At 39.1% G+C, this 17,734-nt stretch overlaps 5 protein-coding genes across 10 annotated transcripts in view; 4 read left to right on the plus strand and 1 right to left on the minus strand.

The window, feature by feature from the left end:
- Positions 1–1,009, plus strand: part of Orion (chemokine-like protein orion) — a 9,437-nt gene extending 8,428 nt beyond the window's left edge. For all 5 annotated transcript variants that reach the window (XM_071787667.1, XM_071787669.1, XM_071787668.1 and 2 more), the window contains one exon: positions 22–1,009. In XM_071787667.1, coding sequence (XP_071643768.1) covers positions 22–355 — 334 coding nt within the window. In that variant the 3' untranslated portion in view covers positions 356–1,009. The remainder of the gene's footprint in view (positions 1–21) is intronic.
- Ubr3 (Ubr3 ubiquitin ligase) overlaps positions 1–7,038 on the minus strand; it is a 27,154-nt gene extending 20,116 nt beyond the window's left edge. The window contains exons 1-8 of the mRNA XM_071787666.1: positions 6,132–7,038; positions 4,022–4,235; positions 3,657–3,785; positions 3,022–3,287; positions 2,654–2,898; positions 2,439–2,556; positions 1,930–2,336; positions 1,682–1,837 (exon numbers count right to left, since the gene is read on the minus strand). Of these exons, the coding sequence (XP_071643767.1) occupies positions 1,682–1,837; positions 1,930–2,336; positions 2,439–2,556; positions 2,654–2,898; positions 3,022–3,287; positions 3,657–3,785; positions 4,022–4,235; positions 6,132–6,375 (1,779 nt within the window). The 5' untranslated portion in view covers positions 6,376–7,038. The remainder of the gene's footprint in view (positions 1–1,681; positions 1,838–1,929; positions 2,337–2,438; positions 2,557–2,653; positions 2,899–3,021; positions 3,288–3,656; positions 3,786–4,021; positions 4,236–6,131) is intronic.
- LOC139818783 (uncharacterized) lies at positions 7,038–10,710 on the plus strand. Of its 2 annotated transcripts, none has more exons than XM_071787683.1 (5): positions 7,038–7,251; positions 9,210–9,340; positions 9,421–9,602; positions 9,729–9,952; positions 10,339–10,710. In XM_071787683.1, the coding sequence occupies exons 2-5, from the start codon at positions 9,214–9,216 to the stop codon at positions 10,535–10,537; spliced, it is 732 nt and encodes a 243-aa protein (XP_071643784.1). In that variant the 5' UTR covers positions 7,038–7,251; positions 9,210–9,213; the 3' UTR covers positions 10,538–10,710. The 2 variants fall into 2 exon arrangements, with proteins under 2 accessions (XP_071643784.1, XP_071643783.1); XM_071787682.1 differs by lacking the exon at positions 7,038–7,251 and adding an exon at positions 8,669–8,857.
- Positions 10,711–11,184: 474 nt separating this feature from the next.
- LOC139818995 (small ribosomal subunit protein uS8A) lies at positions 11,185–13,139 on the plus strand. Its single transcript, XM_071788104.1, has 4 exons — positions 11,185–11,291; positions 11,947–12,081; positions 12,528–12,693; positions 13,011–13,139. The coding sequence occupies exons 2-4, from the start codon at positions 11,949–11,951 to the stop codon at positions 13,102–13,104; spliced, it is 393 nt and encodes a 130-aa protein (XP_071644205.1). The 5' UTR covers positions 11,185–11,291; positions 11,947–11,948; the 3' UTR covers positions 13,105–13,139.
- Positions 13,140–13,941: 802 nt separating this feature from the next.
- LOC139818994 (uncharacterized) lies at positions 13,942–17,733 on the plus strand. Its single transcript, XM_071788103.1, has 4 exons — positions 13,942–14,224; positions 15,339–15,776; positions 16,351–16,603; positions 17,037–17,733. Exons 1-4 carry the CDS (start codon positions 14,161–14,163, stop codon positions 17,293–17,295), a joined length of 1,014 nt encoding a protein of 337 aa, XP_071644204.1. The 5' UTR covers positions 13,942–14,160; the 3' UTR covers positions 17,296–17,733.
- Position 17,734: the final 1 nt, after the last annotated feature.

Consider the following 17,734-nt stretch of genomic DNA (forward strand, 5'->3'; position numbering starts at 1 on the left):
TCGTATATCTATGATTTTTAGAACCGAGTTGGCATACACCGAACCCGACATACCGATTCGCAATTCCTTGCCGAACGTACCAGACTCCGGGGAGAATCAATACTTGAACTTCGCACCGAGCGATCGACGCAAGGACGCCGCACAAAGCACGATTCCCTTCATCGACGTTCAACCGGTCACCCCGAATCCGCCGGTACCGCTCTCAGGCGCCGGTATCTTTCACAAGGGTCGAAAGGGTTCGGGCGGATTCGTCGCATTGAAATTGACCACCTACGATTTCGCGCCCCACCTACAGATCGATCTGCCACCGGCACCGCCGGTTCTCGAAAGTCCGAATGAAATAAAAGCTTCGTAGAACCTTTCGTGTTTTTTGAATATTTTATCGAAATAATGATTAAAGAACCTGTGATTTGCCAAGGACCTCAATATACGTATCGAGGTAAAAAACGAAGATATGTATCGAGTTATTGCATACGAAATGTGTTAACACTTTCAAATGTTTCAGCTGTAGAAAAAAATTGAATTTTTTAAATAAAGCACGAAACAAAAAAAAATAGATATTGGAATTTATCTAACATTCGAGATACAAAACATAATCTTTTATTATCTTTAACCCTTTCCATTCTTAGATTCTATTTTACATTCGATCGAAGTGTCATTACGAAAATGACTTCTAATTCCGAGTAATCTTTTTTAACTACGTATACCTTGTCTCCTTGAAAATTACTTAATTTGAAAATGCAGAATCTCTGACGTAAAACCGACATTTCTTATGCAATTAACAATAATATTTAAGTCTTGTACTCTCTGTAATATTACGTATAGGTTTTTTATTAAACTTGTTATACTCATTATTAATTATCTCTCAGTAATATTAGTGAAAACTTTTTTAAGATCTACGATATATTTAACGAATCTCATATTGAATTTAGAAATATTGTAGATAAATATTTGTGACGGCACAATGCTGCCGTTTTCTTTGCAGTGCGATTTGGTTACCATTCAAAAATATATATATACACACACATACATATATAGCAGATTTAAGAAATTCCAAAAGATTATGATGTAAGAAAATATTTCATTTTAGATTTAAGATTAAGATTAGAAAAGAGTATCGTGTACAATGATTTTTTTTACCATATCGCGACTTTATGTAAAATTGTATTATAAACCGTCTCTCAGATTTAGTTTATAATTTCATAATGGACATTATTTGAAATTTTCGTAACCAAGTTCGTAATATTTTTGTACGTAATATTGTACGTCGATCAATTTTTTCTTCAGTTTTTCTTACGTGACAATTAATGTATATGTCTTTCAAAATAAATTGTCATAATGACGAAGTCTATATCTGCATATGTGCTGACTGTTTGGAAGTAATGTATCATAGATATGCATGAAGTCGACAAGAAATCCCCATATTCATCTCGAGACCATTAACCCTTTGCGGGCCAAAGTATTTCAATCATATTTCTATTAATCTAATTATTTAAATAAATAAACAGTCTGATCGAATATCAAATAATTCGTATATTGGTGCAAAAGACCTATAAGGAGCATTACAATAAGAAATTAAAGGTCTTCGGTTTTAAGAAAACTCGAAAAGCTGCTTTTGACAAGTTTTGGATTGTGCGTCCGCAAAGGATTAATTAAAACGGAAAGAAAAATGTGCACTCACCTGTACTCGCAGCGGATGCATCATGAGGAGATGTAGCATATCCGTGGGCGGCAATAATTCGTGCAGAGTTGCTCCTTGCTGTCGGATCGCTTGGCACATGAACACCGCGAGATACCGATGAAGCGGTAGATGAAACGATACTTGCAAACTATCACTCTGGGGGAAAAAAAAACAAAAACAATGAAGAAGAACGTATAAATTATAAATGCATTGGGGTACAATGTAACATGGAAAAGAGTTGCACTCACCACATTCGGATCCGTATAATTCACGGCATCGAGCCAATCCTGCAGGGCTGTGAGGCAGAAGCTGAGCACTTGTCGGCTTAATGACGCACTTTCAGGCCCACGGAGATGCGACACCAAGGCCCACATTGGATACGCGCTGGCTTCCAGCTCGGCGCTGAACGCCGCGTAATACGTGTTGGGCTCGAACTCGACGTGCTGACTTAACTCTCTCTGATTGACATTCATGCCTTGAAACATAGACAGGAAGTCGAACCACATTTCTAGGAGAGTATTATCGCTCATAAATCTAACGGCGACCGGCTTATGCGAGAGCACGTTGTTCAAGTCGGAAACCAATGGCCAGTAACAGTGCTCCTTCATCACTTGACGTCCGCAATCCACGACATAATGGAAGTTCTTATCTGGATCTGAAATACAAAAATAAATCTTCCTTTCAATCTTACTGCTCCATTTGAATTTACATTTTAAGTCTATTTTTATTTCATCTTAAAAAAAAAACTCATACGTACCATGCAAGGTATTTTGAATGAGTATTTTGCTCATCATGTATTTTAAACTAATAACCATAACGTGTAATAACTTCAATTGATCAACCATCCTTAATGCCAGCTTCTCGTTACTAAACAGCTGAAAAGTATAAAAGTTGACGATTAATACCAAAAATATAAAGAAAACGTAAATGAAAATTTGCCATACATGTTATTTCTTAAAACAAGGTAAATACCTGTACGCTAACGTGCACAACTCTATTGCTCAACGTGTCGGGATCCGTGGAACGTTCGAGCATCATTGAGATCCTGCTGTAGTGTAACACAAAGGCGCGAGTTAAAGCCTCCTTGTAATCGGGATCCGGCAACATGTTCAAGAGCAGACAGACCAATTTCTGTGGAAACTCGTAAGCAACGGTCCAGAACATCAGTTCTTCCAAGAATGTGGTGTGTTCTAAGTGCTCTTGAAGTGACACGCATTCTATTAAAAAAAAAATTCATAATCATGTCATTAAGTCGAATATACTAGTGCAAATTATTTTATTGTAAAAATCATTACTGATAACAAAATTATCGTGAAATTGTCCATATTGCAATTATTTACCTTTATATTCGTCCGGAGGTTCGGGATTTGGTAGCGATTTCACAGCATGCTGATATATTTTGTTGCTATCTTGACAATAGCTGTCGTACTCCGATTGTCCCGTTAATACGGAGGGATCCATGAGGCCTCGGTACTTTTGCGGATTCGTGAGAGCTGACGTCATAACGTGCCTCATTAATGCGCCCATGTTGTTCAAGTCGAGCAACATGGTCAAGTAAGCGTCTGCCTCGTGTATAGCACCTCTGTAATCTGGCACCCCCATTTTACTGAAAATAAGCAAAACAATAATCAATCATTAAAATTATTATTATTAACATATATTACAATTTTATTCCAATATTCTTCTGAATTAATCTACGTCTTAGAATTAAAAGTCTAAGTAAACAGATCTAAAAAAATTTTGTTTCTAAGATATGGTCATTTTAATTCTAAGCAGCACAAATTATGCAATTTTAAGATATCCATACTCCGAAATATGCATATCAGTTTACATCATGTGGGGAGAGAGAGAGCAAAAGGTCTTTTACATTCTAAGAGTTCAGATGTGTTTAAAGAAAGACCTACTTTGTGCTTCAAACTCATCACTCAAGAAGTCGATAATAACTTTCCGCCGGAGTATAATGTAATCAACGTACCAATTTTCACGTAAATGTTGTATAAGTCGAAGAATAATTCTGGGCATCATCGCCTCGGCTACGCACATCAGATTAGATGGTGCGACTGATTTATTTACAGCAGCGTTTGGCCCGTGCCTATCACAAAATCTGTAAGACAAAAAACGACAGTCAGCGATAAAGAAAAATAATTCATAAAGTATTCGATAAAGAATTGCATAAAGAAATCTGTGGAAATATCCCTGAGACAAATCTTACAATGGAGAAAAAGGGAGAGAATTAGTAATGTTTAAAGAAAATTGAAATTTTCTCGAAATCAACATGATTTCAGTATATCCCGCAGATTTCCACTATTGCACGGAATGTACTCGTGTTAATCATCTTACCCAGTCTCCTTCATCACAGACGTATCGCCACAGTCGCATGCACCACCTGCTTGGCTGAGAAACATGTTGAAGTCGTGACGATAGTGATTTCCCTTCTTGAAACACTCGGTACACAAGGACATACAGGGAGATATGCCGCATGTGCGACAGCGATACGCTACAAAGTTTGGTGTCCATACCAGACCGCAGGTGGTAGCATTATCATAACTGCGTACTGAAAAAAAAGTAAGAATTTAATTAGTAAACAAAAGCACAGTTCTAATTTACTGTCATAATACAATTATTGCCGCTTCGGAGTGTAATTTTACAATGTACATTTCTGTAATTGTCATCAAGTTTCTAAATGTTTTCGCTATTTTATTAAAGTATATTAATAAAATTAATCTGTAAAAACTAATATGAGAAAAAAAATACTTTGCTTTCAGAAAGAAAAAGACTATTCTGAGGAATAATTAAATTCTTCTTAATATTCTATAGTTTCTATGCACAGATATGAATAGTAATAAGTAATCTAAATGATGTAATTATAAGTTGCTTAACATATTTCTTACTTATATACGTATAATAACAAATTTATAAAAATTAATGTTTCAATGCATAAAAATGCCCTTATGTAACAGTTTGGAACAGAAACTCAATGTGATTTTTGTAACACACAAGTTAAGCTAACGTCATCGACTATAGTTGCAATTCTATACTTGTCTTCTTGTGACTATATGTTTATCTGAAAAATTAGTGCTGCCAAATACGCAAATTCTGTATATTTATATCTGCGCGTACAGTTTATAAAACTGCAACATTGCAAATAAGGTATACGAAGCGAAGTGTGAAAACATTTATTATAATAAGAAATATGAGCACACCTATAACTGTAACCAGTAGTAATTCTTCATATTTACATAATTTTGTCTTAAGATTGCATTATTTTGTTGTAAAATTAACTACGTTTACAAGTTCTTTCTATATCTAAACGTTGCGGAAAATTCATAGGACAGTGGACAAAACACCGATAATTAAACCATTATATAATAATAGTTATAAATGTTTCTATCAAATAAAAGACGTTTAAAAAGAATGACAGCGAATTTATGCAAAGTTTCAAGATATTTCGATAGAAGAAAAAGACGTTCTTAACGTCCAGGAATTACTTTTTTTAAACAGATACAAAAAATTAATTATTTACCCAGCAAAATCTTGTTCTCATGAATTTTATTAGTCTCTAGATGAGTCCCCGGCCTCGGAAACAACTAATTTTTAATTTTTGTCTGCACATTTCACACAGCCTTTAAAACATTTTAATTTTGTCAGTATTATTCATTCCAATGTTTCACCTTTCTTTTCAAAGTGGCTTTAGATTTGTGATTATAATGGGCAAAATACATTTACCCAATAGGTCAAAAAGTGGAGTAGTATAAACAATACCAGATATTTCCAGAGTCAACGGTTTATCTGAGAAATTAAGAAATCAAAGGTTTGCTTAACGAAAATTATAGCATTCTGAGGTATCATTGATCTCTTACAGTTCTGGCTATTTTCCATATCTATTTGACCACATAACGCGTTATATAAATTTGACCTTAACTCTTTTAGGCACTCCATATACGATATCGTAAATTAAATCTTTATTATTTATTGTAACAAAAATCGAATGCTAAATTGCTGTTTGTAAAAATAATTTTATCGTTTTCGATTTTCTGACGCTACTTATATAAATTCCAAGTAAAATGTGTCAGTTAAATTCTGATTATAACAAAAGTATATAAATTTTCTCAACGAGAGTCGATAAATATTACACGATATTAGCAATTTGTTTCGAGCTGCAAGTAAACATTTATCGCAAAAATGATCCTGTTCCACCTGCTGTGTCGACACTTCGGTCATTCAAAAAATAAAATAACAAACGTCAACAACAGACAGAAGCCTTCTGCAAAACAATGCACATGTTTTGCAGGATGCATATTCTGTATTAACAAAACTATGTTCCTCGTATTAACCGCTTCGCGTTTACCTATTTAACAATAGAAACATTATTCATAGAGCTATTAAATTTCGTCACAAGCCACGGGTATTCTGCCCGCCGTCGCAGGACCATTTCATCGCTGATATCCACCTGTACTGGCGAACTCGTCGGGTGTCCGGCCGCCAGCCATGAGCCACTTGCACCAGTCGATGGTCTCCCAGTCGTCGATGGGCTTGCTGGGATTCAGCAGGACGTCCAGCAGCTCGTTGAGGTACTGCGGACAGCCGCCGGTGTCCAGGCCAGTGGTCAGGCTGATGTAGGCCGCCGCTCCGCGCTTGCCCTTGCCCATCAGCACCTGGACGTCGGGCGACGTGCTGGTCGAGGTCGAGGCCATCCTGACCCCGGTCGTCGTCTTACACTTGGAAAAAGACGTCGTCGCCTTCACGATCTCCTTATATAGACCCGCTCGGAGACTGTTTTTTTCCTTTTTTTTTTTTTTTTACTTATTTTTGAGGGAGGGTCCGCGGACCAGGACCAAACGCTCGGTCAGTGGCCCCATATCAGCAGCGAGAAAACGCCGCTCCTCCCGATCCGGAGAACACCGTTGTCGTCGTCGTCGTCGTCGCCGTCGTCGTTGTCGCGGCCGTGACCGACGGCATGACGAAGTCGGCGACTCCGAGCTCGGGGCTCCCCCCCTACCCGCCCCCTTCCCGTTAACGTTAACTGACGTTAACGTTCACGGCGCCACGACGACTTGAACGCACGGACGATTTCCTCAGCCGCCTCCGCTTCGAGAAGAACGAGACACCCGCGGGGGAGGGAGTGTGCGACGATTGCACCCGGTTAACGAAACTGATCGCGTCCAGCGGGCGAAATCGCGCCCGTTGCGACGAGACGACACGACACGACACGGCACGGCACAGCGCGGTATACAGCGACGGTGACGATACAGGGCGAATCGCGAGACGAGAGGACGAGACGAGACGACACGGACACGAATGCCACGCGAGAGGAACGAAGCAATGTATCGGCGGATCGACGATCAACGATCGCGAGAACCGTACCGATCGACCGTCTCGCGGAGAAGGATATGAAGAGACGAGGAAACTGATGACCGAAAAGCGATGTGGGACTTCAGACACTCAGACAGTCCCACTGGCGCGTCCACTCCGATTTGCTACGAGCAGTACGAGCTCGACGATCGCTGACCGGTCTGCCTTATCGACGTGGTGAAGTGAGGCGAGTCGAGTTATAAGGGTCGGTGCATATGGTGCGTTTTCTCAGAGTTAAGGCCGGCGCGCAAAGGAAACTTGAGCGGTACGCGGGATCGACCAATTGCAGCCGAGAATTCTCGACTGTGACTGCCCGACTGGTCGATTCGTTCACTGATTTATTAAGGCTGCGGTCCACTTGACGCTACAAATGCTTTACAGCGTTCTTCTTCTCCTTCTTTCTTCATTAAAAGAAAAGAGAAGAGGAATGCTTCGAAGCATTTGTAGCGTCAAGTGGACCGCAGCCTAAGGTAATTCAGGGCAGTGAAAGCAGCAGATGTCTGATGGCTAAATAGAGAGTCTCGAGTCCTAGAACTCTATTTGTAGCCAATCTACGATCTGCGACTTTCATGCCAGAATTTCACTAATGCAGGTCAATGCGAGTCGTAAGTCGTGAGTCGTAGAATGCCATCACATGATTGCGTTCACGACTCACGACTTTATGACTCAAGTACGACTTTACGATTCTTCGAGCTCAAGGAGAATAATCAACCGTGATTGGTCTATTTTCTTACGGCCTTACGATTATGACTAAGGCCCGGTGTCCACGATGCAAGAACTGTACAAGAACTCCAAATTTCGGTTTAAGCCAATGAAACTACTACTTTTCTGTAAGAGCTGCAAGTTGATTGGCTTAAACCGAAACTTGGACACAGTTTTAGCATCGTGGACACCGGGCTTTTCTGTATTTATATTTTTTTTAATATTTATCTAATATTTATCTTTAAAAAGTCACGAAGAGTGACGGCCACTTATGCTGGGTCTACAATGCGAGTCGCAAAGTCGTGAGTCGCAAGAATTGACCAATCACAGACGAATTTGAGGAGAATAATCGACTGTGATTGGTCAATTCTTGCGACTCACGACTTTGCGACTCACATTGTAGACCCAGCATTTACTATTTCCAACGTTTATGTTAACTTTCCAGGTAGCAATTAATGTCTAAAAGACATCATAAAGACATCTTTAAGATTTCTGGCATCTTAAAGACATCTTTATGATATTTAGACATTAATGCTACCTGGGTTTTATCGAAATTGCCAACTCCTATTGGCTATTCTGAGAAGTTAACGGTCGGTTAAAAGTTAATAGGAGCACGATTATTGAATTTATTTGCAATAGAAACGTGTGCGCAATCTCCATTCTTACGAAAAATCTACAAGTTGATTGGTTAAAGGTTACGTGATTGGCTCTTACTTTTAGAACCAACCAATCAACGCATAGCGTTGATAAGACGAAGGGCTGGTTTATAATAGCCGTAACCGTTGATTTAAGCCGTAATCTTTAAGAAATTGACCAATCACAGTCGATTATTCTTCTCACATTCGAATGTGATTGGTCAATTTCTTAAAGATTACGGCTTAAATCAACGGTTACGGCTATTATAAATCAACCCGAACTCAACAGTTGTGTCTGCTGAACGCGGCCATTGGTCCCCGTCTCTTTTATCGGCGAGTCGCCAATCTACCTATGTTACTTGCGCCGTGAAAAGAACGCGCGAACGTTGAGCGGGTTTGATTTCCGAGAATTCCGAGCGCTATTTCGAACCCGTGTCTTTTTCTACGCAGAAATAGCGTCGATTAATCAAGTTAAATATATACGGAAGTAAGTTTTGATTTCTATAACGTATATATCTATAGTAGATAAACTTCATTTAACGCCTTACGCACACTTACGCGTAACGAAGAAATCGTTTCGATCAAAAATCAGCAAGTCCGTGTTCGAAATTATACGATCGCTGTACGACTTGGTACGGACTTGCTTCCCAAGTAGAACAACAATTAAGTCACAATAAAATCAAAATAATGTCAAAATGATGGCAAACTGACGATGTTTGGCCATTTTATCATCATTTTGACGTAATTTTGACTTTATTGTGACTTTCTGTTCCACCTGGGTTGAATCGCGAGAGAGATCAGTAGTCTCGCGAAAATTACATTTTACGATCAATTTTCAGCAAGATGTCGGAAATGATTGAATTGAACTGGATGATCTGCAACAAGTGCTTCGCCCCGTTCTACAGAGGAAAGCGTCCCTATCACGTCACCCAGTGTGGCCATATTTCCTGCCAGAATTGTTTGCAGCAAGGTAAACTTCGAGAAAAATTTCTCGCGCGTTACGATCTATTTTCCACGATTTCAACCGTTCACCTCTTGTGGCTTTTACAGTCGAGCAGCAATGTCCGCAATGCCAGCATGGCACCATGGCGCTGGCCCTGGAAGAGCCGCTGATGCCGAAATTAATCCCGTACTTTCAGCCGTTCACCGAGATTGTGGAAATGCAGTTGATGAAAGTCAACATGTTCCGGGACAACCAGATGAAAATATTGATGCACCGCTTTACTGAACTCGTACATAAAATTCTTATCGCTTGGTTTCTCCTAGTCCTAATTTCTTACAATCTTGTACCTATAATATCGCTCCTATATTATATCTTTATATCCTTCTGAATTTTTGTATCGACGATACGCTCTAAGGATAAGAAGTACGAGTTGCTGAAGACCCGATTTTGGCCTGCACAACGCAATTTTAAGGCATTGGTGGATAAGTACACGAGCGTGAAGAACGAGAAGGATAAGCTCGAGAAGAAGCTGATGTTCTATCAGACGCACAGAGTAACTCCTCCGCAATCTGCATACCGCGGGATGGAAACGCCATCCGACTCCGGTATCTTTGTGCCGACCTCGCACTCATCAGTAGGGTAAAGTGCAAATGCTTTGAACAATGCAAAAAGGACGATCGGTACTGCATCCCCGAAGATCGGAGTAACAAAAACGGATCTTCTTTTTTTAGATTCACGTAAACTTAATGCATAAACTGCGGTCCACTTAACGCTACAAATGTTTCGAAGCAGCAATAATGTATTCCTCTTCTCTTTTCTTTCAATGAAGAAAGAAGGAGAAGGAGAACGCTTCGAAACATTTGTAGCATCAAATGGACTGCAGCCATAAAATTGCGCTATTTAATAGTATTATAAGTTTCGACAAACGGTTAATGCAACGTATCGTCATTCTGCATAATTCGAATACCTGTAAATAATTCGAAAATAAAATAATATATGATATTCGTTTTCATTGCTGTTTGTAGGTGCTCCATGGAATCGTCAGATCGTCTGAAATCCATGATCGTAACGCCCACGTTGAACGGTTCAAAATTCACCATGGACATAACGCCCATGGGATCGATTGATCTGAATAGGACAGCGCGCAGAACTGCTGATGGGTTACGTTTTCGCCGTAACCGTAAACCTCCGCAATCTATGGATTCCCAAAATATGTTATCTTAAATTGTAGTTTTATAACAAGAGACAAATTTTTTTCGTTATTCATTATACTCTTTCATAATTATATTATCTCGAGTTCGCAGTGTCACTTTATTTTATTTACGTACAAACGAGAACGCGAACTTCCGTTGTAATTAAAGATTAAAGAAATACAATCTTAAATATGTGAAGAAAAACGTAAATTATTTTTATTGTAATATGTAAAAAAAATTGTGAATTATTTTTATTATAAATTGTAGCGAAGAAATTAATTTGAGATATACGTTTAATTTAATATATTTTTTCTTATCAAGATACATTGAGTTTTTTGTTTCTTATCACTTTCACATTCGCAAATCAGGTACGTGATGTATAGTTGACAAGAACGCAACATAGATTTCGATATATTCTAAAACTTTTATTGGTCATTTCAGATATATACATATTACATAATCTATTATTCATTCTTCAGACTTATGCGTCTATCATAGATATGATACCCAGATTCGAATTCGCATTTGAATCCACACTTTGAATTTAAAGCGACATTCGATCGATAAAATAGGCACAACCCAACTCGGGTTGGGTTGAAAGTTGAAACCCCGCGGCCCAATCGAAAACGCTAAATAAGATGGCAGCAATGCGGAGTTCGCAATTACGCGCATGCGTAAAGAGACCCTATCTGTCTAGCACCCTAGCGACGCTGGCTTGCCTCCTTTTTACGTTCACGTGTAATCGAGCGTGCACGGTGCCGCGGTAAATAAATTACGAATCGCAGGTAATCTATCGCGATGAGATCCATCGATTTCGCGTAAACGCGACGAACGGCGCGTTGAATCCGTTTACGTATCCCGGCGATCGTATTTAACGATCAGAGCCAAGCGTTCGCGTGATATCGAGGCGCGAAGTGAACCGGTGCAACCGTCCCGTCGCTCCTCATCGCACAGCTGTTTCTTCTTTCAAATTGCGAAAAAAGTGTGTCCCGTGAACACGATCGTTACGCTTATAATCGAAGGATCTTATTAAATTCACCCTTTTCATGTGTCGTGCGACAATTATGTTCATTGTGTCTTTTTACAAAGTTTAGGTTAGGTTAGCTCTCGTTGTGAGAATCTACGAATGAAAGTGCAATGTCTGCATTTGTGTAGCATCTAGGCTGCGGTCCACTTGACGCTACAAATGCTTTGAAGCGTTCTTCTTCTCCTTCTTTCTTCATTGAAAGAAAGGAGAAGAAGAATGCTTTGAAGCATTTGTAGCATCAAGTGGACCGCAGCCCTAGTTGTACGTTGTAATCATTTTTCACGTGGCCGATGATAGTTTTTGAGAGTTAAAATCCCTGTAGGGTCTATACACTTATCGAGAGATGATGCATTGTTGCATGTGTAAATATGTGTATGTTGCTTGACTGATGCTTAGGACGTTTGGTTTTTCAGCCATGGTGCGTATGAACGTTCTCAGCGACGCCCTGAAGTCCATCAACAATGCCGAGAAGCGTGGAAAGCGGCAGGTGTTGTTGAGACCCTGCTCCAAGGTGATCGTCAAGTTCTTGACCGTCATGATGAAGCATGGTGAGTGAGAATCCAGGGTAATTCGCAGGGTATTTAATTATACGTTCTCATACAGCACAGATTGTTGCAGAAAGCTTCCCGAAAGGTTTCAAAGTTGCAGAAAGCTTCCAGAAAGGTTTGAAACCTTTCTGCACGGGGATTCTCTGACTCCTTAACGACAGTTTCGGTATTGTTGCGCAGGTATTATATATGGTAAAAAAGCTGCGCAACGATACCGAAACTGTCGTGAAGGAGTTAGAGAATTCCCGTGCTGGAAGCTTTATGCAACAATCTGTGCTGTATGGGTTGCTTTCCTTATACTTGTGTATACAATAATTCATGTATACATAATTTTTATGAACGTTGCTTCTACGATTTATAGAAACATAGAAAGAATTGTATCTCGTTGTTCTTTTCATGAGTTATAATGATAGATTTACTTAAACGTAACTCGCTGTTGAATGCAGGATACATTGGAGAGTTTGAAATCGTGGACGACCACCGCAGCGGGAAGGTAGTGGTGAACCTTACCGGAAGGTTAAACAAATGCGGCGTTATCTCACCTAGATTTGACGTACCTATCAACGACATTGAGAAGTGGACCAACAACCTCTTGCCTTCTCGACAATTTGGGTAAGTGCTTATCTATATGTACAATATTTGACAAATCTTTTACATTTGCCTTGTGAATCAAGAAATAAATTTGTTCTTATTTATTTCAATAATTTGACGAAATAAGTTACGTGTACAATAACATAGTACGTTATAATAAACTGGAAGAAAATTTAATAAGGTATACTTAAAAATTGCTCGGCTCAAGCAAAAAGTACGTACGGAGTTATAAAATTAATTATTATTACACAGCACCGATATCTTAACGTACACGTCTCAATTCAGTTTTAAAAAGGAAACAGTTATACAATACATATTTATTCATGTTTATATCTCAGATACGTCGTGCTGACAACTAGCGGGGGAATTATGGATCACGAGGAGGCCAGGAGGAAACATCTTGGAGGAAAAATACTGGGATTTTTCTTCTAACTTTTTAGTTAAGTAAATAAAAGTGTAAAAACAAAGATGTACGTCTAAGAGCAATCTCTCGATGAAAACCGAATGTTCCACTGAAATTTTTACTCCATAACTCCGCAACGTTTTTAAAGCATGCTTTTAAAACGGAGAGTTTTCACAAGCTGCGGTTTTTCCCCACTCGGAAAGTTCCTCGTTCGTCTTTTATCGTTGATTCCGATGTTGTAGTTAGATTGGCTTGCCTCGCTCGTCTTATTATGTCCCTGAAAAATCGTTTCGCATAATCATCGTTACATATCGACTAATTGCACGAGAAGACATTTGATTACCGGGAGCAGAAAGGAGGAGGAGAATCAACGAGGCCGTCGCGAGTCAAGATACGTCTGTCCAGGAGTCGGATCAGATGTTCATACGGATCGTCGGGTCGGCGCAGCAGGAGCTCGCCGAGCAGGGAATCGACGAGATCGTGAATCTCTTTTCGTTTCAAATAGGACACCGCCTCTCGTTCCCGCGTGTTTTGCGCGTGCCCGTCGCACGTTCCTCGTTGCTCCGAAGACGAGCTCGAACGATCCTCCATCCTGCCTCCTCTCTCTTCGTCGTCATAGATTCGGAATTTTAAATAATCGCGAGATAAACAAAAACATCCGGAAGCTTTTTAATCGTCCAATGAGATGGTAGAATCGTTGCCCTCCCTCCCCGGTAATCTCATTTAATTTAATTTTTGGATAAAAAAAAACGCAATGTTATTAACTCGGAATTGCCAACCTGCCGAGAAATAAATTATCCTAGATAGATCATCGATTCCAGAACTGCCAATGTGGAAAACAAGTTCCCCATGATTAAATGATTCGTGGGAATAGGAGAAATCTGCCGTATCGGCACAACCACTACCGTGTGGTCGTGTTGACGTGTTGTTCAAGGACGGTGTATACCCGCGGATGGGAGTAAATTGTCTTTCCAGTGTTCCTGTCGGTCTCTCTTAATTATTCTGTCGTCTCATCAGTCCACGTCGATCTTTAGCGGCATTTGGCGTTGATTCCGGCGCAGCTGAAATACTCGACGGGTCGAGCCATGGCATTGTCGAGATTCGGCAGCGTGGAGATGCTGAACACCTTGACTCGCGTCTCGCGCACAGGTACGAATCGTTTCTCGCAAATACACATTATTATCTCGCTCCGTTTTATGTGTAGAAATACGTGCGATGTTGCGGAGACCAGTGTGCCGCCGTCTCTTTTTTTTTTTTTGTAGTTTGAGATGTCCGTCGAAGATACTAGAAATGACGTAATCAACTACATCTAACTTGTCAATTTATCACGATTGTATCAGATAGAACGCTTTATTTATATTTTTTGAAATTATTTGGAATATTTCAGGGCATTTATAGTGCTGCAGTTGTAATTTAAATTAGCTCTTTTTTTTTTGCAAATTCCATAGACATATCGATGACTGTATGCTGGTTTTTTCCATGATATCAACAGTATTTAATTATACAATGTGTCTGAGTCCCTAATCTTTTATCGCTGAGATGTATACATTTATGAGAAATTCATAATTTGTTCAAAGATAACTTGTGACAGCTATAGTAGTTTTATCCATATGATTTTTATTACAATATTCTAGCTTATACTTTGCGAAATATATCATAACCATGGAGCATAATTGACAATTATCTTTATATTACATGTAATTCTAACATAAGATTTAATTTATATATACATCTCATTTCAATCTCATTATACCTTATTAATTTTAATTTTTAATTAATTTATTTGTTAATTCCTGCCTTAAGCCTTTGGACATACACTTTTATACATATTTTATACTTTTTTCTTGACATAAAATAACATAATAAAACAATTATAATAAAATATAATTCTTTTCTGTTCTATTTCTTAAAGTATCTTAAAGTATGATCGTTAAACATCTGAATATTTGAATATAAGTAAATCCGAGTATAAATAAAAAGTGTAAACATAAACATAAACGTTAATCTGTTAACTTCTAGATTTCTGACATTTCAACACAAATTAATTATACTATAATCTTTCCGTTATCCTATTTAGTTTTGCATTCTCCTTCTTTTTCTTTCTTCTTCTTGGTCTTGTTATACTTCATTACAATGTTTTACTCCTTTTCTTTGCACTCTTGTCCTTTCTAGGGCAAAATAATCACTCCTTACATAATAAAATCCTAACACGACATACAACACAATATGTGTGTAATATATTAACATAAATATTTAATTGTAGCATTCCTGGAGATGCAGTGTGCGACTTCAGCGGCAGTTCACCGGAAGCAGCAGCCGCTGCACCTGACCAGCGCACGTTGCTATCCAGATGCACCGACTTTGACTCTGCCGATTAACGTTTGTGACATCTTCGCCAATGAGACCGGTCGCTTCGCGCCAGAACGCGCGCGCGACATTGCCCTGTACGCTGAGAACGGCGGCAGCGCTGTCTCTGCGGCGAATTGCTCCGGATTTCCCGAGATCCGCGACGACAGCCACGTGGACTCGTACGATTGTTTCGGCGCGGTCAGCCTGAACGGCACGATGCAGAGCAACGTGCCGAAGCCGTTCTCCTCGTGCGGCAAGTCCACGCACCTTAACATGCCCGGCGGACAGTGGTCCCGCGACAACAAATACATCGCCGAGGATATGCAGCGTTCCCACTACCGCAAGTTGTCGTGTAAGGACGACCTTTGAGTGGGTTCTCTGGAGGGTAGAGGTGCTTTCCTCGTCTACGCTTTCCTAAGACTCGCATCTTTTGTGTCCCTACTGTTGTCTCTGAATCCTAGAAGATAACACGATACTTCGATCTCGGTGATCTAAATATCGAAAGACTGGAGAACGTTTAGGTTCCAATTATGGAACATATTATCTGAATATCAATATAGAAAGATTGAAATGTCAAATTAAATAAAATAATTAAATAAGATCCTTCGCGGATGATATACAGATCTAAAAACTTGATAATTCATGTAATTCGCTGGGATTCAAAGATTAACGTCCTAAAAATTTATAATATTTCCACGACAATCTAATATTACATTTGCAAAAGGACTTTATTCCCTTCCTACGTCACATCAATGTTGTACATATATTAGCACATTGGATAGTCACAAAAGCTCTGTCGAAGATTTTTATACACTTGAGGATTTGCCGATTCTTAAGTTGGATCTTCAAGGTAAATGAGAACTGAGCAAGCTTTTGTGGCCATTCGCCATCAGGAATTCACATTGGGCAAATTATATGTCGCTCAGGTACCGCAACTAATGCCTTCATAACGAGCCCGCTTTTACGAGCGACATATTGGCCAATTTGTACCATCAGAATGAGCTACTCGACCGACAACTCCAAGGCGGCTCAGAAGAGTCAGGTCGCGGTGCCGATGTCCGCAATGACGAAGAAGGAAAGATTTCGCCTAATGTTGAGGGATTATGGAAGCACCCTTCTTGCCTTTCATATCACTATATCACTGATAAGCCTCGGTGCTTGTTACACGGTGGTCATTAGGTCAGTCATACGTTCCCTGGGGTTTGTCTAAAAATCGTACCCTCTCTTGTAACTGAAATATCTAACATCGAATATTTGATATATGTATATATAACCGAAATTTTCATGCACAATCGAAGATTTCAATCTAAATCGAAAATTTAATATCAAAATGGAAAATATTTGAGCAAATTATTTGTGACAAATGATCGATTAAAATTTCTCAAGTGTGCAACTTTTGGTATACTATATATAACTAGCTTTTATTTGGCTTTTTTGTGTTAATTTTTCATATAACATGACGACTCTCAGAATAAAATAACAAAGTGAAAACGTTTCAGTTTTTCTTATCATTATTAATAAGCATTAAATTGTCATTTTATCTTTTGAGATTTATCTTGAGAAAATGTATCACAATCTTTTTTTTTCTAATAATTATAATTCTTGATTTCAGCGGGATCGATGTAACGCCGTTCGTGCAAAAGTGGACAGGCGGGAATGAACAGATAGATAGCCTGTTGAAAACCTCGACGGACTTCATAATAGCGTACACAGTTCACAAAGTGCTCGCACCTGTTCGAATAGGGATATCCTTAACCGTGACTCCACCGCTTGTAAGACGTCTGAGGAAAATGGGCTTGCTTAAGATGCCGAAACAAAAACCATCACCACCGTCACCACTAACGCCACCACCACCGCCAGCGTCCTCGTAAGAGCTCCAAGATAATTATTTCTTTTACAAAAAGATTTAGTTATTAAACATCGTATTTCGATGAGAGATGACTAATAATAATGGAGCCATTTTCAAATGCGGTGGTAGGGCTGTGAAAAGAAATTTTTAAAAGTCGCAAAAAGTGAGATTTCTCAACGAGCAGGATACAATTCCTTTTGTAAATGATATCTGTTGTATGTATTGTATAGGATAACTTGTACAAATTTAAATGAATCGATAGTTTTGATAATAGAGAAATTTTGCTATTGGATAAATTGATGTATATAGGCAAGGCTATTATCTTCTTCCGTATAATTCAAAAGCTTAAAATTTTAATACAATTTTTATCCGCACGTAAAAGGTGTAGGCATTTATATTTTGTGTTATCAACCTTTTATAAAGAAATTATTATCTGTAAATAAACGTTACGAAGATGAAAC

Source organism: Temnothorax longispinosus, chromosome 9 (assembly GCF_030848805.1).
Source record: "Temnothorax longispinosus isolate EJ_2023e chromosome 9, Tlon_JGU_v1, whole genome shotgun sequence".
Taxonomy (NCBI): Eukaryota; Metazoa; Arthropoda; class Insecta; order Hymenoptera; family Formicidae; genus Temnothorax; species Temnothorax longispinosus.

Coding starts and splice junctions, on each gene's coding strand:
- LOC139818995 (XM_071788104.1), top strand. CDS start 11,949: ATGGTGCGTATGAACGTTCTCAGCGACGCCCTGAAGTCCATCAACAAT. Junction 12,082..12,527: donor GACCGTCATGATGAAGCATG/GTGAGTGAGAAT, acceptor TGTTGAATGCAG/GATACATTGGAGAGTTTGAA. Junction 12,694..13,010: donor TTGCCTTCTCGACAATTTGG/GTAAGTGCTTAT, acceptor TTTATATCTCAG/ATACGTCGTGCTGACAACTA.
- LOC139818783 (XM_071787683.1), top strand. CDS start 9,214: ATGTCGGAAATGATTGAATTGAACTGGATGATCTGCAACAAGTGCTTC. Junction 9,341..9,420: donor CCAGAATTGTTTGCAGCAAG/GTAAACTTCGAG, acceptor TGGCTTTTACAG/TCGAGCAGCAATGTCCGCAA. Junction 9,603..9,728: donor TGCACCGCTTTACTGAACTC/GTACATAAAATT, acceptor ATACGCTCTAAG/GATAAGAAGTACGAGTTGCT.
- LOC139818994 (XM_071788103.1), top strand. CDS start 14,161: ATGGCATTGTCGAGATTCGGCAGCGTGGAGATGCTGAACACCTTGACT. Junction 14,225..15,338: donor GACTCGCGTCTCGCGCACAG/GTACGAATCGTT, acceptor ATTTAATTGTAG/CATTCCTGGAGATGCAGTGT. Junction 16,604..17,036: donor TGTTACACGGTGGTCATTAG/GTCAGTCATACG, acceptor TCTTGATTTCAG/CGGGATCGATGTAACGCCGT.